This window comes from Arvicola amphibius, chromosome 4 (assembly GCF_903992535.2).
Source record: "Arvicola amphibius chromosome 4, mArvAmp1.2, whole genome shotgun sequence".
NCBI classification, from domain to species: domain Eukaryota; kingdom Metazoa; phylum Chordata; class Mammalia; order Rodentia; family Cricetidae; genus Arvicola; species Arvicola amphibius.
In genome coordinates, this window is record NC_052050.1 from 66,679,386 (window position 1) to 66,703,988 (window position 24,603).

The 24,603-nt window shown below is 48.6% G+C and overlaps 1 protein-coding gene across 2 annotated transcripts; it reads left to right on the forward strand.

The window, feature by feature from the left end:
• Positions 1-21,292: 21,292 nt before the first annotated feature.
• On the forward strand, positions 21,293-23,356 carry Csf2 (colony stimulating factor 2). 2 transcript variants are annotated; one of them, XM_038329096.1, is made up of 4 exons: positions 21,293-21,458; positions 21,560-21,594; positions 22,290-22,415; positions 23,100-23,356. In XM_038329096.1, the coding sequence occupies exons 1-4, from the start codon at positions 21,293-21,295 to the stop codon at positions 23,205-23,207; spliced, it is 435 nt and encodes a 144-aa protein (XP_038185024.1). In that variant the 3' UTR covers positions 23,208-23,356. The 2 variants fall into 2 exon arrangements, with proteins under 2 accessions (XP_038185024.1, XP_038185023.1); XM_038329095.1 differs by having other exon boundaries at positions 21,293-21,442; positions 21,550-21,594.
• The last annotated feature ends 1,247 nt before the right edge of the window (positions 23,357-24,603 follow it).

The window sequence follows — 24,603 nt, forward strand, 5'->3', positions numbered from 1 at the left end:
ATTCCTCAGCCCAAGGCTACCGGCTTCGACCCAATGCTACACTACAGCTGCTTCTAGAAGCGCCAAGACTTTCTCATCAGAATTCCAACAAGACACGTTCTCCTCATCCTCTTGGCCCCTTCAGCCATGCCGCATGCATTATCGCCTACGCCTGTCCCTTTCTGTGCTTTAGAGGGGACATGGCCTCTGGGGTCAATCTGACCTATTCACATTTGGTCCTGGTGATGTCACCTCTTAGTATCTTGACCCCAGTCTCTCTAAACCTCAGTTTCCTCATCTGCAAAATGGAAATAATAATAGCATGGCCTGATAGGCCCATTGTGAAGATTAAAGAAATTAACCACAAGGGCTTGGCTCTTGGCACGTCCTAAGGGCCGCTCAGTAGACTCAGCTGTGACAGCCCTGAGCGCCATCTCGATCTCTCCATCTCTGTCAGAAACGAGTCCAACCTCTCCCCCAACCCCTTCTCTGGCTGCTTCTCAACGATTCACCTATCTTAAACTAGACAAAGCTTCCGGGGACACTTCGCTGCACTGTTCCCTTGCTGGTCACCAACAGGTTTCAATGCTACTAATGCGAAGCACCAATTCCCTTTCAATAAACTTTATGATTCCTCTTATTGATTAAAAGCATTGTCATTAGTATATGAGATAACTTCTTGTCACTTTGCCCAAATGGCTTTAAATGCCTGTGCTCAGAAGATCATCCCACCTTTGCCTCTGAGCAGCTGGAACGACAGATAATGCCGCCGTTCGCAGTTTGGTATCGTATTTCCAGCAAGAACCAAACCCTACCAGTGCCAATGTTCTTTCCTTTCCCTCTTTTCCTCAAAAATAAAAAAGATATCTTTTGTGTGTGTGGTAGACATGTACATGTATGTATATGTATATATATGTATGTGTGTGTGTAGGCATGTATGTACATGCATGGTGTGTATGCGCACATGTGTGGTATATGCATATGTGTGTATACATGGCTGTGTGTGTACCTGTGTGTATGCGTATGTGCACCTGTGTAACTGTGTACATGTGTGTAGAGGGTACACGTGCCAGTGCACATACATGTTGCTAGAGGAGGCCCTCTGGTGCCCTGCTCTGTTATCCTTCACCCTAAGTGAGTGTCTTCCCCTATACCTGGGGCGAGGCTGGCAGCCAGCAAGCCCTGTAACCCTCCTGTCCCTGACAAAAGGGAAGGTCTCATTATGGCATTTTCATAAACTTAGGTCAAAAGCCTTGCTTATGCCCTACTCCCTCCTGTTGTCTCTACGCATCTAACAGTGCTGCTGGCGGTTTTTCATTGCTACAACACAAAACCAGGTGTTTTAAGGAGGCAAAGAACATATATAAGAATGTTTTGTCACCATAGCTTTAAAACTCATTGTTTTGGAGCCGGGCAGTGGTGGTGCACGCCTTTAATCCCACCACTCAAGGGAGCAAAGGCAGGCGGATCTCTATGAGTTCAAGGCCAGCCTGGTCTACAGAGTGAGTTCCAGGACAGCCAGGGCTACACAGAGAAACTCTGTCTTGAAAAACCAAAACCAAACCAAACCAACCAAACAAAAACCCAACAAAAAATTACAATTTTGAATTCTCTCAAAACATCTCACTTACATGAAAATAGAGATTTTCCTCAATGAGGAACCACACTGTATATGCTCTGGTCCCCAAAATGCTCATGCCAAAAGTAACAGCAAGCAATAGTGGAGAGCTCAGGAAACAAACCCCAGTCCCTGGGGCACTGGAGACCTTGCCCAAGTTAAAGCCACTGACAGATTTCAATTAGAGCTCCTCAAATATCATTGAGGGTCTTATCAAAATCAAAAATCTCTGGTTCTGAAAGCCGAGAGTACAATGCTGACATTGCAGGCCTGATACCACTGAGAGAGGAACAGGGCGGGAAGGCCACCTTTCTCTCAAGGCCAGGGTCTGTTTTATCTATGGTGCCTGCACACGGCAACTGCTTAACACAAGTTGTTTGGTTGGGTAATGCCTCCTGGGCATCTAGACTGGTCCTAAGTCTCCTGTGTGTTGCCTAGTGAGATTCCCTTGGTTACAGAGCATCCTCTGATCTAGATCTAGGAGTCAAGTCTCCTGGCACAAGGTCTGCTCCGTCGGGCTGGGAGTACGTGGTCTGTGGACACTCTTCCCTTCAATCCAGGTCTTTGCCTCCCTCCCCTTTGTCTTTCACCATATTTGGTCCTGCTCTGAAGACAGATGCACTCAATTTCCACTGCCTCAGCACAACGTGCTAGTCTTCATCTCTTGCTGATCGCATCGTACCACATCCCAACCCAGAGCCCGGGTCCTCCACCTGCTTCCCTGCAGCCCAGCCCAATCATCTTGAAGAAGCATTTTCCCCCAGCCCCATTGCACACATCTTTGAGCAAAGCTCCCAGCTCCCCATGTGGCATTGCCTGCTGACATGCCCCATGGGCAAGGGAATCTCCTCATCCTTTGGGGACTGTCCCCTCGCTCTCCACCCTCCTGACTTTCCCATTTTCTCTCTTGATGTGGCTTCTCGGGTCCTTTGTGGACTCCCCCATAACTGTCCCTGTTCCCTTCCCACCTTTGCAGGCCAGCACCCCACATGCATGCTCCAGGGCATACAGGGATACAAACTCCTCAGTATAGTTTTTCTTCAGGGAGTTGTTCTCCTCTTTCCACTTGCCCTCTCCACTCCGACTTGCCAATGCCACCTGCTAAACCTTCCACTAGAGTGCTTCCTCCAGTTCCCAGGGACACCGTTCTCTAAGGCCACCTTCATCCTTAAAGTCCCCAAGCCTTCCATCTGCACCATCTGAGGGATATCCCAGCACTTGCAGCCATATCTCCATCAAGGACTTTGTCCTCTAGACGCGGGCCTCAGCACAATGTCCTACTGCCCTGTACTGACATTAGATCAACGAAAGAGTGGGCTAGCTCCATCTACCACCTGCCGGGAATAAGGGTCAAGGAGGAAGCTGCCTAAAGACATACCTAGCTCCAGCTACCACCTGCCAGGGGACTAGCCCGCACACGGATGCTTGACTGTGCGTCAGAATGCCCACCCAGCTCAAGTCTGCTGCAGTGACTCTGGTGGCCACCTCCACCAGGTAGGGTGTACAGTAAGGACCAGGTTTGTAGAAGGGATGGTAGGATAAGGTCCCACTGCACAGGAGGCAAGAGCTGGCTCAGAGCCAAGCTACTCACTCTCACCTCGCTTTTCCACTCTGCCCATCTCTGTGACAAAGGAAGAAGATGGCCTTTGAATAAGCAAGCTGTCTTGCTTCCCATGTCGATGATCTCGAGTACTAGAAAGTGATGAATAAGCCTGTGGTTTGCTATGGAGGTTCCGTGTCAGATAAAGCTCCTTCCGATGCCTGTCCCCTCCCCCCTCTGCCCCTACGAGTTGTAAGCACATATAAGGTGGAGGCCACTGTGGCTTCTTCAGAACTCCTCAAAGGACCAGAACGGGACACAATGGCTCTTGTGAGCTCCAACACCAGTCTCTTCTCCTTGTTGTTTCTGTTCCTGATGCTGCTCCACCAGGGACTCCAGACTCCAGTGCCGCCTTCAGTTTCAGCCTCAGGCAAAGCCAGCAAGTTGAACTGCAACATTATTGTCAAGGAGATTCTTAGTTCCATCGAAGTGAGTATCTGGGTGAGGTTGGCCAGGTGCAGGCTGGCTCCAACAGGTGCCACCTCAGGCTGGCTCCAACAGGTGCCACCTCAGGCTGGCTCCAACAGGTGCCACCTCAGGCTGGCTCCAATAGGTGCCACCTCAGGCTGGCTCCAATAGTAGGCTGGCTCCAGTGGGTGCCTCAGGCCAAGAAGCTTCATGGTTCTTTCTGTGTCCTCACAGGAATCTGATCTCATTGAAGATGATGTCAGAGCACAACTGAAGGTAAGAGCTTGGCCCTGCTTTGGGGCATACTTGGGTCCCCTTTATCTCCTGCCTGGGGGACTTCAGCCATGTCCCTCTACCCTGCTCTGCTTCAGTTTTTGTATCTGTCTCAGTGGGGTTGTTAAGAGAAACATCAAATGACTCTAGGCCTTACACTTAGCTGGGGTCAGTACACACAGCCTTGGCTGTAGTAACAAAAGTTATATTTTAGCATATACAATGAAAAGACAGCTGTGGGTGAACCCTACAACAGGCCTCTGGCTCCATTTTCCGTGGGGAATCAATGAACTGGCCAATGGGCTGTGCCCTGTGGCTTCATCCTTTGCTGGTTTTCCTCCTTAAAAACCGAGTTCCACCAGCCCCAGACATTACTGTCCTAGTTTCAGCCAGATGCAACGGTTGTGTCTCTTTCTGTTGGCTTGGACCTAACATGAAGTCCTTTCCAAGTTTGTTAGATGTCTACATGTCCCCATCCTTGGGGGCGTGATAGGGTCCATAGGATTGTTTTTTAAGTCTCTAGAAATTCTTATTTAAGTTGACGCATTAACCTTGGTATCTGGCATTATTGGGCATAAAGTATTTCCCTTGGTCAACTCTCTGCCTTTTTCAGGTCTTGTCTGGGGTGGTGTGTTTTCCTCAAGTACTGACAGATCTGCCCAGCCCTTCACACAGCCCACAGACAGCCAGGGGTTAAGACTTGGTACTTGGGAGAGGCAGGCCTTTGCCCGGGATATATACTTGCTTTTAAGCCCAGGGTAAAGAAGGGACCAGGAATAAGGCTGTACAAAAACCCTCTAACAGCAGGCTCAGCTCCCCAGTTCTCACCCCCTCAGCTCTCATCCCCTCAGCTCTCACCTCCCAAGCTCTCACCTCCCCAGCTTCTACACAGAGGATTCTTTGCCTTCTCAGAATAACACCTTGCGGAGAGCAAACCTGTGCGAATTCCTGAGAATGGGAAATACATCAAAAATAGACAAAATTGAGACCAAACTTAAGGTATGTGAAACTGCTGTTTAGGGGATCCCTGTCTCCCTCCCCTCTTCTCAGCATTTAGTGGGCAGGGATGTAGGGCCTGCTCCTTTTTCGAGGGATCTGACTGTGTCTTGATACTCTCCACAGATACTTGGACGTTGTCTGCCCGAGGCTGAGGGCACCTCTGAGGTAAGCTGTCCTTCCCTCGACATACCCTGCAGATAGTGCCTTTACCCACATCCAGACTTAGCTTGCTATGGCCCTCAGCAGCCTGCTCACCTCTAACGCCTACCATCTCCTCCGGTTCTTCACAGATGCCCGGCATCTTCCTTACAAACGATAAAGACTTTAAGAAGAAACTGAGGTACTTTGTGAGCCAACTGAACGGTCTGCTGCCAACGCCAATCCCTACAACACCTCATCCAACCTCTGACCCGGTCACGTCTTGCCCTGTGACCATGAAATAAAAAAAGCAGCAGAAGTGTTGGAATGTCCCTCAGAGCCCACACCAAGGAGGAGGATTTCATTTTTCCCTTTGGCATCACATATATTATCAATTTATTTATTTTCTAAATTATGTTCCCATTTTACTTCACCGAGGCTATTTATTTATGTATTTATGTATTTATTTATTATTTATTTATTACCTTCTGCAATGTGAAGTATATCTGTTACAGCTGAGGAGTGGTTTCTCCACGTTTTGAAAGAGAAAAAAATAATTCCAAGGGAGACTGAGGGGATTTCATTTGTTCCTTGTGTTTTAAACCAGTTTTTGAACACTTGTGGAAATAAAGAGCTTTGAAAAAATGGCTTTGTCCAATGTCTTAGTGTGGCTTCATCTCTGTGCCAGTCCTAGATGAGACTTGTGGGCCATGCTCTTTGGGTGTAGGGTAGAGGCTGCCCATCTGAACTCCTCCCATCCCCTGCAGAGGACCGACCTCAACTCCAACATCACAAGCAGCCACGCAGCATGCAACATGTGCCAGACCTTAGTTTGCGCACTTCCCCTGTACTCTTTAGTACATTCCTCATTCTAAACTAGAGTGTGTGATCTCTGTCTTACGGGAATACTGAAGGGCGTGCTGCTGAAGACTGAAATCACATGAACTGTCTCCCCTAGTGGTCACGCTTAAAACTGCAGCAGTACCCGCAACTTCTCCCTTAGTTGAACTCCAGGTCCACACATGACAGAACCCTCTGAGGATGCAGGCTACTCAGACCCAGAAATCTTACTCCTTCTAGAAGTTTCCATGCCTTCCTGGGCTTCCGGCTTCTCTTGACTGATGTAGTCTCCCTATACTGTGCCTGACTTCAAACTCACCCTGGAACACATAGCCTGTTGAGCCAGACTGTGCTTTCAAAATGAGTCTTTGACCACTAATCCCAAATCTTTGGGGTCTTCATGGATTTGTCCACAGTCTGTATCCTAAGGGACCCACCTTCACCTCTTGGGTTTCTCCATGCATATCAACCTCATGGGAGTTCCAGACACCCCACGGCCTCACCTCAAACATTTGTAGGACCACCACTGCTACTCTGGATTGTCCAAGATGCCTCATGAAGGACACTCTTCTCTGAAAGCGAAGGGCAGACAGGGACCCACAAGAGGGGCAGCCTGAATGGTGGAGACCCAGACGGCACTAAAGTGGGGTTCAGTTACCGCCTGATTCTCTGATCCTGTGTGCTTCTTCTATGTCTGGCTTCCTGAACCCTACCTGGTGAGTCCTCAAGTCTAGGACCCGGTGGAGGAGGGGTGGGGGACCACAAGAGGCCAGATGAGCCATCTTCCTCGTCACCTTGCTGAGAAGTAGTAGTCTCCCCAGTTCCTCAAGAGTCCCATAAAGGCAGTTTTAGGCACTGACATCAGACCCTGGGGGCTTATTCCTTTTATTTTTCTTTTCTATCTTTATCTCTTTACGTTCCAAGTGAGAAACACCCCCAGTTGATTGAAGACGTAGGAAGATGTGGGCAATTTACCAGATACTAGCTCAGAAATGTATTCTTCTACATCCCTCCTTCCAATACACTTTTAAATTTCCAAAGAAATAAATCTCTCCCTGTGCCGCCCCCTCTCCAGACAGACTCACCCAGAAGACCTTGGGGTGCTCACAGGGCAGAGAAATGAGACATTGCTGCAGTTCTTTAAATGACCACTAGAGGGAGATATGTCCCTAGTCTTAGGGTAAGCCTAGGCATTGTGGGAAAGATGTCCCGTTAATTTGGAATTAGACCAGATTTCTCAGTTCTGAGTATCCATTTCTACCTACTTGCCTTCACTCACAGATTTTTTTGGGGGGGGGGGGTCTGGTCCTATTTTCATCCTATCTGAGACAACCTCTGTGCCCCATTCCTTGTCCCTATGACAAGCCATAGCTTGTCATCAATCCCACCTTCCTCTGCGATCTGCTACCTACTGCCCTGTCCAGCCATGCTTCTCCCATAACTAGTCCACCGAGATTCAAAGTCAGTGATGAACCTGAGACCAGCTCACACTGGCTCCTGGAGCCAATTGTTAAATGTTTAAAAAGAAATTGCAGAACTTCCTGGGTAAGGCGGCGGATTAGCAGCAGCATGTGTGTGCATAGATGAAAACTAGATAAACCCACAATAGCACCATTCATATAGGAAAGGGAGCTAAAGAAAACAGAAATAAGGCAGGATAGAAGTTTCTCCACAAGAGGAGCCAAGTCTCTGGTATCAGCCCCAACTCTGCTCCTGCTGGCCAGTTACAAATTGCCTCAGGAGCTAGAGAGAGGGGTCCAGGCTCTGGAAACATAATCGGAGGCTGAATAGGGCCTGCACAGATTGTAGCTGGAGCAACTCAGAGACCAGAGGCTAGGATCAGGAGATAGCCACCAGAGAAGACAACTGCCCTCCCCCGCCCCTGCCTGGTGAGCTGCGCTGGACCACGAGAGTTCTGTGGGACCTGGCCAGGGCTTTAATGGCACACAAAGGTAAGCACAAGTGTGCAGGCCTCACAGGCTCCAGAGCCTGCCACGCAAAGCCCAATCCTTAGAAAACCAGAGGCAAGGCTGTAGCTGGCAAGTAGCAGGCTTCAGAGCAGGGAATGCTGACAGAGTGAACTTTAGCGACGAGATCTCTCTCATTTGGAAGGACGCATTGACTTAACTTGCATGAATTACTGAGACTAGCAGCCCCCCTTTCACTTGTGGGGACCGATGCACCTACAGTTCTTTTTTTCTGCAGTCGTTTCTTTGCTCCTGAGGCCTTCCTTCTCTACTTCACTGCCTCATACCCCTGTCTCCATTTCTTCCCCATTTCACCAGTTACGTATTGATACCCTTAGCTCTAAAAGAAATGATAAGACACCCTTTCCCCAGCCAGTGCCTAGCAATGTTGTATCTGAACTTCATCAAGGACACCTCCAAAGTGCACACAAATCTTCTGCAAGTCAACAGCAGGGCAGCTGTTAACGCATGTATGTTACCAGCCTTGGCTCCGGTCTTAATAACAGCATGGGTAGCCGGCTCACCAGGAAGACTCGCATAAAATAAAACAAGCAAACAAGAGGAGTAGAGGAGAGTAAAATCTGGAGGACATATCTATCCTAACAGGTTCACGAAACACAACAAAGAATCACAAAAACTAAAACTCGCTACAGCACCATCACTAGCTCCCAACTCCTCTGTCTTTAGCTAATGAAATAACAGAAATTCCAGAAGATCACCAAGTCTAACTCTCCCCAACACACACTGCCTAAAGCAGTTAAGAAATTAGCTCAGTGCCGAAACAAACAAAAACCGCCAAAGAGAAACGGATCAGTAACTTAGAGGAGAAATACAAAACCATGAAGTAAAAAAATATCCAGCAAGGAAATTGAAACACTGAAAAGAGAACCAAACAGAAAGTTTTAGGAGTGAAAGAACCAGTAAATCAAATTTAGAAAGACAGTGGATGGCATGGTGAGATGGCTCAGGGGCAGAGGTGCTTATGTGTGGGTCTAACAACTCAAGTTTGATCCCCAAAGCCCAACCACAGGTGACAGGAGAGAACCAACCCCAAGACTGCTCTCTGACCTCCACACTTTCCACACTTGCACTGTGGGACACACGCGCCTGCATTCACACACACGCACATGCACACGCACACACACACACATTTGAAAATCGGTACAGTCATCGACAGACGAGCAAACTGAAGAATGAATTTCAGGTCATGAATGAACAAGGTCATAATAATACGTTCTGACATACAGAAAGACAAAGGGCCAACCACGGACTCCAGGGAACGCATTCAGGAGATCAAAGGTTGAAGTAGCAATAAAAAGTCTCCCAGTAAAGAAAGTCCTGGAACTTCAAGCGGTCACTGTCAAATTTTACCAGACCCTTGAAGAGGCACTAACCCCAGTGCCCCATGAACTGTCCATAAAACAAAAAGGGAACAGCTAACAGAGAATAACAGCACTACAAAATTCAGTACAAGCTCAGTAGTACCCTGACACCAAGGCCAGATAAGGACACAACAAATGGTAAAAGTATAGGCCAGTTTCTGCAGTGAACACACACACACACGCACACACGCACACGCACACACGCACATGCACATGTACACACATGCACATGTACACACACACGCACACGCACATGCACATGTACATGTGTGCGCGTGCACACAAGTTACCAATAAAATATTTACAAACTAAATTCAAGAACATATTAAGAAGATCATACATCATGAACAGATTGGTTTCATATCACAGATGCAAGTTTGGGTCAACATACATAAATCAATAAGTACGCGACACAAACAGACTTAAGGACAGAGTCATGTTATCACTTCTATAGGTACAGAAAAGATGTTTGACAAAATTCAACATGCCTTCATGATAAAAAGTCCCAAAGAATTTTAGAAGGAGCATAGCTCAACATAATAAATATTGCGTGTGGAAAACCTGTCATCAACAATATACTAAGCAGGCAAAATGGAGAGCATTTCTTCAAAATCTTGAACAGGATAAGGGCATCCACTTTCTCCACTTTTGTTCAATGTAGGGTTTCAAGTACTAGCCAGAGCAATAGACAAGGGAAAGAAATAAAAACAGATACAAACAGAGAATAGAGATGTTAAATTATCCTTATCCGCAGATGGCATGAATATGCTTAAAGTTTTCAACAGAAAAGCCTTAGACTTGACAGGTCTCCGCAGCAAAGTTTCAGAACATAAAATCTACACACAAAGATCAGCAGCTTTTCTGCGTGCTAATAATACATTTTCTGAGAAAGAAACTAGAGGAACACACCAATCGTGATAGCTCCAAAATTTAAAATACCTAGACAGGAGACTATTCAGCCTAGTCAATGAGATGACAGAATCCCACAATGAAAACCTGGAACACACTGAAACTAGAAATTATTGGCAAAATAAATATTGTGAAAATGGTTACATTACCAAAAGTAGTCTATGGTTTCGATGTGATTTCCATCAAAATTCCAGTGACATTCTTCTCAAAACCAGGAAAAAAAATCTAATTTTCTTATACACTTAGCTTAGAGAATACTAGGCAGAAAGAATAATGATAGAATTATTCATAATATCAAACCTCAAATTATCCTACAAAGCTATTGTCACAAACACAGTAGAAAACAGATACATACACCAATGGAACAGAATAGAGGCCACAACAATTAACCCACATGGCTATTGTCACCCGTTTGTTTTTGTTTGTTTTTTTTTTTTTTTTTTTTTTTTTTTTTTTTTTGGTTTTTCAAGACAGTGTTTCCCTGTAGTTTCTAGAGCCTGTCCTGGAACTAGCTCTTGTAGACCAGGCTGGTCTCAAACTCACAGAGATCCGCCTGCCTCTGCCTCCCGAGTGCTGGGATTAAAGGCGTGCGCCACCACCGCCCGGCTTGTCACCCGTTTTTTAACAAAGGCATTAAAACACACTCTGTAAAAAATAAGGTAACCTCTTCAAACTGGTGCTCAGGAAACTGGCTGTCCGCCTGCAGTGTACAGAATACTGAAAGTAGACCTTGGTCTCCATGCTGCACAAGGTCCAATTAAAAAGTAATCTAAGACCTGAATCTAATGCTGAAACTGCTGGAGGGAAAACAGTCCAAACATAGACATGAGCAAGAACCCCTAAGAGGAGTCTAGCAGCAAAGGAAATCACCCTCAGAGCTGACAAATAGTGTCAATGAAATTAAGTTTATACACAGCCAAGGACACTATCAACAAAGCAAGGAGACAAACTACAGAATAACAGTAAACTTTAAAAGACAGACAGTTCTCGAGAGAAGAAACAAGTGGTCAATAAATATTTGGAAAAGTATTCAACAATCTTAGCCATCAAGGCTGCTCAAAACTTTTTTGAGATTCCATCTCACTCCAGTCATACTAATACACATGCACACACACACACACACACACACACACACACACACACACACACACAGTGGTGGTCAGTGTGTGGAGAAAAAGAAACCCTTACTTACTGGGAGTATAAACTGGCACAGTCACTGTGGAAATCAATATGGAAGCTTTTCAAAAAGAAAAAGTAGAACTACCGTATGACCACTTCTGTATCTAAAAGATTCTAAGTCCTATCGTGGAGACACTTGCGCATCTGTTTTATCCACGTTAGCCAGGGAATGGAGCCAGCCTAGATCCCATCAGCAGAGAAGTAGCCAAAGGAAACGTGGTTTATATAGCAGAGCTCTAAGAAGCCATAAAGAAACATGAAATCATGGGATTTCAGTTGCGGGGCAGGGTGGGAGTGTGTATAGAACTGGAAATGACTGTATTACAAGAAGTAACCCAGACTCAGAAAAGACAAAAATCATTTATTTTCTCTCTACCGAGGGTCTTGTATTTTAGCGTTTATATATGTGTCTCTATGTGGATGTGGTTATAGGTCATGAAACTAGAGAGGGGACTGTGAGAAGGGAAACAGAGTTCTTAGGAGAGGTGAGAGGGGACAGTGGGTAACAGGATAGCTTTCAAAGCAGAATTGGGGCTACCCAAGGGAGGAAAAGGACCAACAGGAGGGGAATGGGGAGGTTGAGGGTGGGGAGGGGTTTCAAAGAAAGTATGTTGGGAATTGCAGAATGAAATCCATTACCTTGCATGCAATTTTTTTTTAAACTCTAAAAAAGAAGTAGTAATCACTGGACAAAGATCAGGTATCTGCAGCATGACAGTCATCAGTCTCGGCGGTAGAATTTACAACCGTTCAGATTGGGAAACATGCCTGTGCTAGCGTACTTCTCTGGTGTGATAAAACACTAACCCAGAGAACTTGTGGAGGAAAGGGTTTTTTGGGCTTACCAATCAGTCTGTCACCAAGCCAGCGGAAGCAAGAACTCAAGGCAGGAACCTGGAGGCAGGAACCTGGAGGCAGGAACTAAAGCAGAGACCAAGAAGGAATATTGCTTACCGGCTTGCTCAGTTTGCCTTCTTATAGGACCAGTGGCCATCAGCCCACCCACAATGGGCTGGGCCCTCCCACATCAGTTGTTAATCAAGAAAACCCCCTCAGACACACAGTCTGATGGAGGCATTTCTTCAACTGAGGTTAGCAAATCTCCTCAGTAGACTTCCGCCAGCTGCCAGAGCCCCTCTCACTGAAAGGGGGGACAGTCTGTCATTTTGCACTTGCCTAGCTGTCTCACTGAAGAGCTCCCTTCTACTTCTTTATGCTCCTGTCCCATGGCTGTAAATTTTCTTCAACTGACGGGTACTATGTTCCCACAGTGCCTTGCGGTCCATGGTGCACATTGGCTAAGTACCCATGTGGGAAGCTCTGTACTGGTCTTGCAGACATGTCTGTGAACTAAATAGATGTAGGGGCCTCTGGGGGAATTGCTTTAGGTGGCACGGTTTGTGAAAGTCTCTCTGAGGGAGCTAACATATAAGTGGGAGACCTAAATGACAAGAATGTGCCGTCTGTGTGACTGTCAGAGAGAGCAACACCCAGGAACCACAATGCATTGAGGGCATTCATGGGACAGAAGGACCTGGGATGCTTGCCATCCAACCTAATCTCTCTGCTTTTCTCCCAGTTCTGGGTTGGACCCTGGGGTGGTCCAGATCTGTATTGCTGAAGAAACTTACAATAAGCAGAAGTTAGTGGCCGGCGGGGACACAGACCTGGTACAGGAGGGTGTGCAGGGGGGAAGGGGAGGTTGGAAACACAGACACACTGTAAACATGGAGTGGCAGATGGAGATGATCTTCCTCAAGTGGGAGTGATCCTTCGCAGACCTCCTGTGGATACATTAATGTACCTCTGGAATTGTCCAGTCTGCTAGGAACGACCACTGACTTGTCTCACATTTGCCTTTGATGGCAGACCTCAGACCCTATCTCGGGTCAGCATAGTCTCGCCCAGACATAGCCCTGGGTTAGGGACCAGAATCAAGTTGTGGTTGGTTCTTGGTAGGATTTGCGAAGTATCTGTATTCTTTGGATTTAGACTGAATGTGTACCCCTAAATACATGTGCAATAGTATTTGCTAGTGGGGTTTTGAGGAAGATATTAAGTGTGTGTGGGCTCATAAATGGGATTAATGTTCTTAAATAAAGGACTTCTGGACAAGAGAGATGGACTGGTGGTTAAAAGTATGAACTCCTTCTGTGGAGTTCATGTTCCTAACACCAGCGCTGGGTGGCTCACAACTGCTTCCAAGGGTACTTGTACTAATTTGCATATAAGCCCTACCCCCACATACTAAAAAATAATCTTGAGAAAGGACCCCTGGAGTCAAGTCCTCATTCATGTGAGGACAACGTGACAGCCATCCGTGGACCCCCGGAGGCAGGCTAAAGAGCACTGTGCTGTTAGTTCCTTCTCTGTGGGTTTCTCAGTGTCCAGAACTATTTTTAAAAAAATCTCTGCTGTGCCTAATCCTTTGTTATGATGGCCCAGATGGACAGGCCCTGTGTCATGCCCAGCAACTGGCAGGAAAGGGAAGCTGGACTGGCTGGCATCTTCTCAGCAGTTGTCACAGTGACCAGACTGGCCTTTGTACTGGGTCAGTAAGTCCGAAGGGCAGCAGAGGGCAGCAGCAGTCCATGGCAAATCCTAGAGCGGGCGGCCTTCCTGCATTGGGGGCAGGGAGCCTCTTTGGAGAGTAGGTCACACCTGTCAATCATGAGTTTCACTTTCAGCTTTTATCAACTTTACAAGTATAGTTTTTTATTGGGAGGACAAGACAGGAAGCATGTCTTTTCTTCACCGAAAAAGATATGGGAACCCAGAAAAATGAATCAAAGACATTTCCAGAAAGATAAATATCTAAGAAGGTAGAAATAGAGAACATGGTTAAACTCAGCCCACAATTCGAACCCTCTTGGACCAGAAGCAGTTCTTTGCTCCTTTGAATTGCCACTTGAATCAGTTGCTGAGGCTTCTCCATACAAAGGCAGAGTTAATGAGATATAGGCTAGAACCCTTGGGGGCCTCCTGGCTTTGTCCAGTCAGCGGGAACAATACAGGGACAGGGGTCAGTACAGAATGAAAGAGATGGATGGATGGATGGATGGATGGACGGACGGACAGACGGACGCTGATCTCAGGTGCTTCCCACTGGAAGTGATGTCCAGGAGCGCACCCAAGCAGCAGGACTCCACCAGGCATGAGAGGATGGGCAAGATACTAGGAGTCAAGCAGATGGTACTGAGTAGCAAGGGCACAGTCATCTAATAGTGTCTGTGAATTAGGCACAGGGGAGTCTAAATAGTTGAACCATTCAGTCTAATTGAGTACCAGGTGGCCAAGGTAGAGGCAGGACCCCTTCTGGCCTCAACCGGTCCCTTCACCTCACTCATGCTCCCCCGCTCCCAGGATAGCCTAGCCAGCATGACAACCACAGAGATGAGAAAACTGGATGACCAAGGTCTGGGGGTTTGGTGGGTGTAGAGGTGCGGATGGTTAGGATGGGACCTTGAAGATACTGAGGCTCACACCATCAGGAAAGAGCCAGGGTAGAGGGAGGGAGCTGCAGGTAGAAGCAGAGACCAGTCCCGCAAAAGGGAGGGCTGTGTTCCTCTGATAACCAAGACACATGGAAGAGAGGGAGATCTAAGCCGAGGGAAGGGCGCTCTCATGGGGTGAGTAGGGCTACCTTTCCCCTTTAAAAACTTGAAGCCGGACATGGGTGTGTACTGGGCAAAGATACTGTCTTCCTGGAGCGAAAAGGGTGTAGAAAATCTCCACAAGGACTGAAGAAGTCTATGGTCACCCCTACTATAAGGGTGGACACAGTGAAATTCAGACAATGGGACTCTCCGGCTTCTAAAGCCCAAAGCCACAGTGTGTCTGCTGGTGCCACTGTGGTACAGGAGTCCTTCATCTGACCCAGGACCCTCCTGGGGCCTCCCCCTGTCTGGACAAGGGCCACCGGTATCTTGTGATGTGCCACCTTCTCCAAGTTGCAGCCTAAGTGTGCACCTGTCACTCAGCACATTCTGTATTCACAGAACCACCCATATACTCTTTAATATGATTTCTGTCCCCCTTTTCTACTTCCCTGCCTCCCCTTGCCCCAAAGTTTAGCGTCCTCTGTGATGTCCTGTGTCCTCAATTTCCCCTTCATTCCCCTGAAAGGCATTGTTCCTTACCTCAGCGCTATCCCCCTGTCACCGGTAGCCAGGCTTCCTCTGAAGGCCCAGGTTCCCCTTCCACCTCCAGCCTGGGTCCTGCAGACATTTCCATCCCCCTGGGCACTCCATGATCCCCAGGGTACATAGAGTCCTAGTGCTGGGACTTCTTATTGTCCCCCTCAGACAGAAGCCTTTGTCATCAACTCTTGGGACTTCCTTTAATAGATGCCCCCGCTGAGCCCTGCTAGGAGTACCCAGGGCTGTCCTGGAGAGCAGACCATGCAGCACAGACCTCTGATATGGACAACGGGTCCTCTATGAGCAGGGAGTTGGGGAGGTGTTAGAGAGGAGGCCGGACACTAGGGGTTCATGTCTGGTAACAGGACATGGGTCTCCCTTCTTCCCCCCTTCTATGAGCATATGCTATGATGTATTTTTTTCTGGCCCCATAAGCTGGGGTGAGTGCAGCAATAAAAATATCGCAAATGAAATGGCTTGGTGGCACTTTTGAGCAGACAGGACCACTGGAGTTTGGTTTCTAGGGCTTGCAACAGTAGGTAAGAGCACTTGCTGCCATACATGACGACCTGAGGTCTCTCCTGGGCACTCATGGCAGGAGAGAGCTGTCTCTTGACCCCTACACAAGCCATGGCATGCATACTACCATACAAATAAATAAGTGACTATTGAAAAAAATTAATAAATAGACAGCTGCTGCTAGCTCTCAGGGGGCTACATGCTTCAAATTCAGATGGTTGATAGGCACCTGGGTCAAGCAATATTGCTAAATTTGGTATCCTTGCACTCCTCAAGCAAACAGAGTTCAGGCTGCTTATTCATACAGGGTATGATCCTGGATTCCTGGTAGCCTAGAGCTGCCTCCTCCTAGCCAGGATAGGGGGCAGGAATGGGGAAGATGGTCTCGTTTCTTAATTGGTCCGTTACAGGAAAATGGGTGTAGCTCAGGCACTTTGTAGCCCACCCCACCCCCGAATTGAACCCCATTTTCCAGGCTGCCTTCGCCTCTTGAGGGTATGCATGGGATGTATGTCTTGAGGCACTAGGGCAGATCCGCATAGAGATTAGATTTCTCCATCAGGGACAATTTAATCTACTTCCCCTTCATGTAGAATGCTGACTTGTCCAGACCCTGGCGATGGCTTTCTCTCTTGGATGGTTTGGGAATCTGAGGCTGGAATGGGGGCCTCCCCACTAGCCCAAACAGAAAACCCAAGCAGAAAAATCTTCATCCACTGAGTTCTTGGCAAAATGTAAGAAGTACCTTTGGTGCCAACCTTCCTGCATCTCTGCAGTGACCTGCAGAGGTCTCCATCCCCCCGTGATGATGAGGAAGAAAATGTGTTTTTTTTTTTCTTTTTTTTTTTTTTTTTTGCACAATGACCAGGTCTGAAGGCAGATCTGCACCCATGACAGTCGAGGCTGCTGTTTCCCAAGGGGTGTATAAGACTTGGCATCCCCCTCCTGGGACGCATGTAGTCTGGGAGTATGGGAATGGTGTGTATTTAAAAGAAGTTAGGAGCTGCTGGTCCTGGGGATAGGAGGTCTCCAAGGACTCCTCTTTGCCACCAGCAGGCACTCTCAGTTTATGGTTACATTTTATGATCTCTGTTGGCCTCCAGCTGGAGTGGCCCAGGTAGGACTTACCCATGTGAGGGAACATAGGGGCTCAGGGGAGGTTTTGAAAGGACATTGACAGCTGTTGGAATGGGGGTGGGTGTCCAGAGACAAGGATCCTGTGAACTTAAAAGTTCAAGGCCAGAGCCTTCGGGGACATGAAATCCTGAGAGGCAGTTGACATGCTGGACCAGACAGGGGCTTGGGAAGAGTGAGGGAGCCTGGAAGTCCCTAACAGTTCTGTGAGTGGCTCCTTCCAGGACCCTGGTCCTGCTAAAAATATAAAGCAGCAATTGCCCCTTTAATTGTGACATCTCAGCTCCTGAAGCTGGGAGGTGTCAGAGCCAATCAAGGGTCTACAACTCCCCACTGCACCTGGAACAGAAAAAAGGGTCCTCTGCACTCCATGAAGTTGTAATGGCTTCTAACCTTATTTCCCTGCCTTTAATTTTTTTCCTCACACACTCACAAGTGACTCTTTCAAGGAGGGTGAATAAAGGCAGTGTCCCCTCTGGGTGCCCATGACCTCTCAGTTGGATATAAGGCTTGGGGCAGAGATATATGGGTGGGGCACATTCCTAACCCTGGAGGGAGAATCCTGGGTAAAGAGAAGGCCCAGGCAGTAGGAGGGCATAGTGGGAGGCAGACCTGGTACTTTCATGGTTGGGTACCCAGAAGACTTATCTGCCTGTGTGGGCTTGGCATAGTTTCTGGGTCCTGGGGAGGCAGCAAGGAGTCCTCCCCAAGAACAAGAAATAAAGCTAATAAGGTCTTATGTACCCTTGGTCCATCCTCAAAAGCCAGCATCCCAGCGCAGCCCACTGGGACACCCCAATGACCTCCCAGGGTTGGGCCTTAAGAGCTGGACCAAAACAATTGACCAAATATTTTAGGACATTATTGGCTTTCCCTTCACCTCATCAAACCCAGTCTGGCTGACATCCCAAACTTTACTGCTAGCTTGTATTTTCCCCACCGTTGATGCAAATGAATCTTAACCCAGCTAGCTGACCTAGACCCTGTGCTTCAAGAGACGCCACCTTCACTGACTGCCCAGTTTACTCTCATTCCATGGCTTTCTTCATGGTTGTCTGAGTTTTGTGCATATCTTCGTTGGCACTCTCAGCCATGTGTCTGTGTACCTAGGCATGGTGGTTCCTCTCCTCTATCCACAGGGACAAAGACCCTAGCTCTCTGAGAGCTAAGAGCATATTGTACACCCCCTTGAAGGCTTGGCTGAATGGACCCTCCGGTCCTCCCAGATTCATCAGGATTCATCAGTGTCAGAGGCCTGAGGATACCCAGGAGGCAGGGACAGAGCTAGAGGGAACCTGGGCCTTTAAAAATATACTGTGTGTGTGTGTGTGTGTGTGTGTGTGTGTGTGTGTGTGTGTGTGTAGAATGTGGGAAGAGTTATCTTGACGCAGAGACCCCAAGGGCTGGCGTTGTGGTGTCACCAGACACATATCTGGTGTGGCAGGGAGGGATAAGACCACCTTCTTGGGGAAGCACAAGCCACACAGAGTATTGTAGCATATCATGGCCATCAGTGGGGCAAGACTCCACAGGCTTTGACTCTGGGCGGAGGCTGTTTTCCTACTTCACTGTATCTGCTCCCAGGGACCGGGACAAGACAAGGCCCAACAATCCTTGAACATTCCAGAAATTCTGGGTCATCTGCCAGGTTAGGACTTCCCCCAGCATGAGGATGGTATCAGAATGCTGCCTCCCCTGGGAAAAATATCTTCCTACAAACTTTCCTAAGACAGACACAGCATCCATCAAGTGGATGACGCAATGGAAGTCAGGGAGGGGTACTTTCCTGGGATATTCCAGAATTCATGGAGCCCAAACCTGGGGCACAGCAATATCTAGAGAGATGGCAGAATCTGCTGAGAAAATTCTCCTTTAGATTCAAGGTGTCCTTGGGACAGTCACAGGCCACTCCTGCCCTCCTGCCAATGCAGAAAAGTCCCTCCATAGCTGCCCTGACGGATAAATGTGCTGGACTCACCATTTTCTGAACCAGGCAGGTGACCAGAGTTTCCCGAGTTACCCATCAGGGTAGTAGAAAGCATCCATGTGCAGGAATTGGCACGAGTTCAGGTCCCTGGCTCTGCTCTTATCCTTGCCTGTGGATCTCAGACCCCATTGATGACAAAGACCTCCCTAAGGAGTGTCAGTCACAAGGATGAGTCCAGTCATCTTAGATACTCATGTGTCTGTCCGGTGAGATGTGAGGGGCTTTGGGCCCCATTTCCTACCCCAGTGAAGACTTCCTCTTGTGATAAGGATCCTGGGGCGGTCACACACTCCGGGTTCCCCCAGGGCTCATGTCAAGGGACACTCCCAGGAAACTCCTTCCAGAGGGTTCTCTCCTGGCCTTGTGGGCAGGGAGGTCAAAGAGAGGGTCACTCTACCCATCTGGTCCCTACCTCTGCCCTGCCATGGCTCCATCGAGACCTTTGAATCAGCAAGGCTGTCTGATGCTATTGCCGCCTCTTTCCATGCGTGCAATCTAGGAATCCCTGCCTGTGCCACCGCCCCCACCCTGATGTCATCTTTCTAAGAGAAAGATTCATATCTGCCCACAAACTGCATCCCCAAACCCTTCGAGCTCTTCGAGATGCACGGACTTCGGCACCGGTAGACCATGTCCTTGGCAGGAGTCTTTTCTCGATGACCTCTGCTTTCCTCCCTTTCTGCTACTCCCCAAGGCTCTAGGCCCCCATCCTGCCACACGCTGGGCCCAGGAAACATGTCTTTAGTTCTTCAACGCAGTCATTCTGGCCCTCGTCTTTCTTCCTAAAAGATTCTTGGGGCGTTGTCCTGAGTTCCACCTGTTATCTGGTCCCTGAAAGTCCTCACTTGTGTCTGATTTCAACAGTCCACTGAATCAACTTTTGGGGTCCTAAAATGTGCTGCTTAGCTTAGAGGCCTCCTCTCATATCAAAAGGATACTGTCACAAGCCCAAAGGCTCTCATAAAGCAGGTGAGACAAGCAGAGCTCGCGTTAAATGCACCCTTAATATCAAACCTCCTCGACCCTGACATGTTCCTCTGAGTACATGCATATCCAACAGCACCAGCATACACAGATAGACATGTGTAGCCCCACAGCCTCAAACTTCCTTCATGGGAGGCATGGACCGGATCCCTTGTGCAAACACAAACTCGTGCTGTCTTCTCCAGAAGCCATTGTGAAAAGCAAACACTTGTTAGCCCGTCAAGAGCCTGCCACTTTTCCACAAGCAGTTCCTGCTTCCACAGAAAGGCCTCTGGAGCAGGAGGTGGGCTGGAGTAAGGGGCTGTGTAGGACACTAAGCCTGGGAGAACTTGCTAGAGATGCTAGAGGCCCCTGTGCCTGATCCACGGCAGCTACCGTGTTGAAGTCAGCCTCAGAGACTCCAGGTATCCACTAGTGGCACAGAGAGCCATGGGATGCCCTCTTTGAGGGACAGGCTGAACTGAAGTGGGCAAAGAGGCTCACATAACTCAGAGAGCACTAGCCACGCTGTGAACCTTTAGGATTGAACATTGCCTTTGTAAACGGGATTGTAGAAGTCAGCTGGGATGGCACCATAAGAGAACATGCTGTAGTCTGGCTGGCTTCTCTACCCTTTGCTGCCATTCCCTCTGCTCTCCAGGTCAGGGGGATGGGGGTGGTGGGGTGGCTCAGCTGTGTTCTCAGTGGGAGTCTGTGAAGACCATCATAGAATGGTGCCATTTGGCTGGACTTTTTCTAATGAGGTCATGGGACGGGCTTGTGTGAGGTCTGCATCTCAGAAGAAGGCTGGAAAGAGAATGGGCCAGGGCTGAAATGAGCCACCAGAGAAGGCGCAGCTAGCCTAGAGGCCTCCAGGGACAGCGGGCAGAATGGAAGTGGGAGCCCCACTCAAACCCCGCCCCAGCCACTCCAAGCCAGGAAGTCCAAATTTGCCTGGAGGCCCCTCTCAGAAGGAGACTATAGCCACAGGCTGGGTCAGACTGCCCAGGCACCCGGCAGGTGGGCTGCCAGTTCTTGGAAGGGCTCATTTTAATGAAAACCCCAAGCTTGTCAACCTGGGGGAAAGCGCACTGGCCCCATGTAGCTGATAAGGGCCAGGAGATTCCACAACTCAGGTAGTTCCCCCGCCCCCCTGGAGTTCTGTGGTCACCATTAATCATTTCCTCTAGCTGTGTATATAAGAGCTCTTCTGCAGTGAGCCCAGTACTCAGAGAGAAAGGCTAAGGTCCTGAGGAGGATGTGGCTGCAGATCTTACTTTTCCTTGGCATTGTGGTCCGTAGCTTTTCTGCACCCACTCGCTCACCCGCCCTTGTCACCCGGCCTTGGAAGCATGTCGATGCCATCAAAGAAGCCCTGAGCCTCCTGAATGACACCCCTACCATGGAGGTGAGTGAGGGAGAGAGTTCGGCTGTTTCCAGGCCACCCGCTGGCCCCTGCCTGGCCCTGCCTGGCCCTGCCTGTCAGCTTGGTAACATGGCACTTTCCTTTTACAGAACGAAGAAGATGTAGACATTGTTTCTGAAGAGTTCTCCATCCAGGTAAGCTGCTTCTCTCTGAGGTAGCCTCTCGGGGGTCCCTGCAGGGCTCTTTTTAATAGCCCCTTGCAAGGTTGTCTTAACTCTTCTCTGTCAGCTGGCTGTTAGGGGGAGGGGGCAGAGTCTGGGGAGTCAAGATGTCCACAGCCATTCTCCAGTGGCAGTCACGTGTACTCTTTTATTGTCATAGCCATGCCCCTCTGGCAGTCATGTGCATTCTTTTATCAACTGAGCAATAAGTTTGGGCAGAGCTAGCATTCAAAGGTCAGGGATCTGCAGGGGATGATGGGAAAGTGAGAGTCACTTTACGAGATGGTCTTGCTGCCTTAGAGTCTTCACTGTGCCCTGTGACCATGGAGAGAGGATACTGACTATAGAGGGACAGAGAGGGGTTTCTGGAACGATGCTTTGCCCACAAAGTGGTTTGGGGGGATTTCCCCACCTTGTCCAGCCCCTTCTAGAATCGTAGCAAGCAGCCTTTAATTGCAAAGTTGGGGGCTTGGAACTGGGAACGTCTCGAGGTAACAGGCTATAGAACATGGCTGTGCAAGCTGAGGGTGGCTGGGTCAAGCAGGGAGAGGGCAGCAGTCAGACCCTTCCTGTGCCACTTGGTGGGAACAGAAAGCAGTGACGAGCAAGTAGCCTGTATTCTGTGAGCGCCTGGCCTTTGCTTATCAATGAATGGTTACTTCTCACAGAGGCCAACATGTGTGCAGACCCGCTTGAAGGTGTACGAGCAGGGCCTCCGGGGCAACCTCACCAAACTCAGGGGCGCCTTGAAGATGATGGCCAGTCACTACGAGAAGAACTGCCCCCCAACCCCGGTGAGTGCACAGCATCAGGGCACAGGGCAGGAATGCCTTAGTCTGGGAGGGCGGGGCCGGTGAGGAGTGACCTCTGGCTGTGTGGTTTTGGGGGCCCCTCAAGAACTGGCCATGGCTCCTATTCATCCCTAGAGGCTAGGCTGAGGACCAGCAGCGCCCATTGCTCCCCGCAGCAGGAGCTACCTGCCCTTGTACATGTCATTATCAGCCATGAGGTCAGAGGTGAGGCAAACCCGAGAAAATTCAAAGCCTGCCGGAGCCCAGGAAAAGAGCCAGCACCCAGGCACTACTTCCTGACTAGACTTTCCTGTGGGATGCCTGTATTTCATGGATACAAAGATGGGGCTCCTAGAATGGGCAGACACCCCAAACATTCCCCTTTTCTTTCCTCATGGAAGAGTGAGCCCTGTACCTTTTTAGAGGTGAGGAGGTGCCTCAGGCTGGCCACTTGCCTCTCACCAGGAATCAAGCCCAACTAACCTGAAGACCAGAGATCACAGTCCCTGAACACCACTAGCAGGTCTGTGCGTGCCGTAGGCAGCACACAGACAGCTGTAGTGTCACCTGATCCTTTCAGATGGGTTCTGGCCTCTGAGTTCCCAGTGGCACAAGAAATACACAGCTACTTCGTTGTGCCAGCCACTCACCTGGACTCAAGTGTTTCCTTTTTCTCGTCCTCTTCAGGAAACTGACTGTGACACCCAAATCACCACATATGAGGATTTCATAGACAACCTTAAAGGCTTTCTCTTTGACATCCCCTTTGACTGCTGGAAACCAGTCCAGAAATGAGGCGGCCCCGGCCAGCTCTGGATCCAACTTCTCAGACTGCTGCTTTCGCTCCTGCCAAATGAGCCAGGAACTCAGGAGTTCTGCCTTGAAGGGACCAACAGTGGGCCACGGCCACTGCGGGAGCAGTACAGACCTCTGAAAATGCTGACTCCGACACGGCAGTGGGGAACAAAGGAGGGATATTTTCTACTGATAGGGACCAGTGATATTTATTTATATATTTATATTTTTTAAAATATTTATTTATTTATTTATTTAACTTTACAACTATATTTATTAAGGATGTCTTATAATAATAATAAATTATTGAAACTTTTGTTTGTGTGACTATATGGCTTAATTTTAAGAATTTGGGTGGTAGGTAAGGGTGGGTGGCTATTGAGGTAGGGAGTCGATGAGGGCCAACACTGTCATAGTCAAAGAGAGGGAAGATCAAGGTCTGGGTCCAGCATGGACCTGGGGCAGCACTCACACGCCTTAACCTTCTGGGGAGCTCAAAAGCTTCTGCCCCGGAGAAAGGACTCAGGGTTCATTAGGAAGTTGAAGTAACTGGTTCACAGACCTGGCCCAGAGAAGGGGTGTCACCCTTTCTAGGAAATAAGGGGCTTCTGGGGCTGGCGGTCACTGTTTAAACAAGTCAACCCTGGCATCCAGCAAAACTACTGTTCCCCTTTGTGGCTATGGACGTCGTGCCCCTATTCTGCCCTCACACTTGGGGCCTCAACCACTCTTAAAGTAAATCAGCAAATAGACCAACTGTTCGGAGAAAAAGAAACTAAACCACAGGGGTCAGAGCTCGGCATATTTACCCGACTTTTCCCCAAAGGCTTGACTCTAATCTTTAGCAGCCAGAATGTCAGTGTGGTGAATATTAGGACATAGCTATAAGGTGGTACTTTTCTTAACAGGTTTTTATCTTTCCATTACATTTTGACCCTCACTGGTATTTTCTACTAAAATCCATGGCTTTGGGACTAAGAGAAATGTGGTTATCCTGTCTTTGCTTGACAACCAGGCTGAAGGTCTTATCCTCCATTTGTGACCCTGTGGTCCCTTCTGAGGACCACTGGAAAGTGAGTGCGTGCCCAAAGCTGGGGGTTGGGCTATAGGACCAGCCTTTTTTCTGTACGTGGACTGAGGAAGCTGTCTGTCTGCAGTTTAAGGTTCCTGCAGGTGCTAGGATACAGTGATCACCCATTGCTTCCTGTGCTCCAGCCTGCAGAAGGATGGCTCAGTCCCAGTCAAACCCTGCCTCAGGCAAAAACACCACAACACCTTTAATAATCGCAAACACAAATTCTTAGAGCCATCCTGAATCCCAACAAAGAGAAGGGTCCATGGAGTGTGGCATGATATTAAAATGCACCATAAGCGCATCTCACCCAGCAATAAGGTC

What these genes read in the sequence shown, in the direction of transcription:
- Csf2 (XM_038329096.1), top strand. Translation starts at nt 21,293, where the DNA reads ATGTGGCTGCAGATCTTACTTTTCCTTGGCATTGTGGTCCGTAGCTTT. An exon ending in CTGAAGAGTTCTCCATCCAG is followed by an intron (nt 21,595 to 22,289) that starts GTAAGCTGCTTC and finishes TACTTCTCACAG; the next exon opens with AGGCCAACATGTGTGCAGAC. An exon ending in AGAACTGCCCCCCAACCCCG is followed by an intron (nt 22,416 to 23,099) that starts GTGAGTGCACAG and finishes CGTCCTCTTCAG; the next exon opens with GAAACTGACTGTGACACCCA.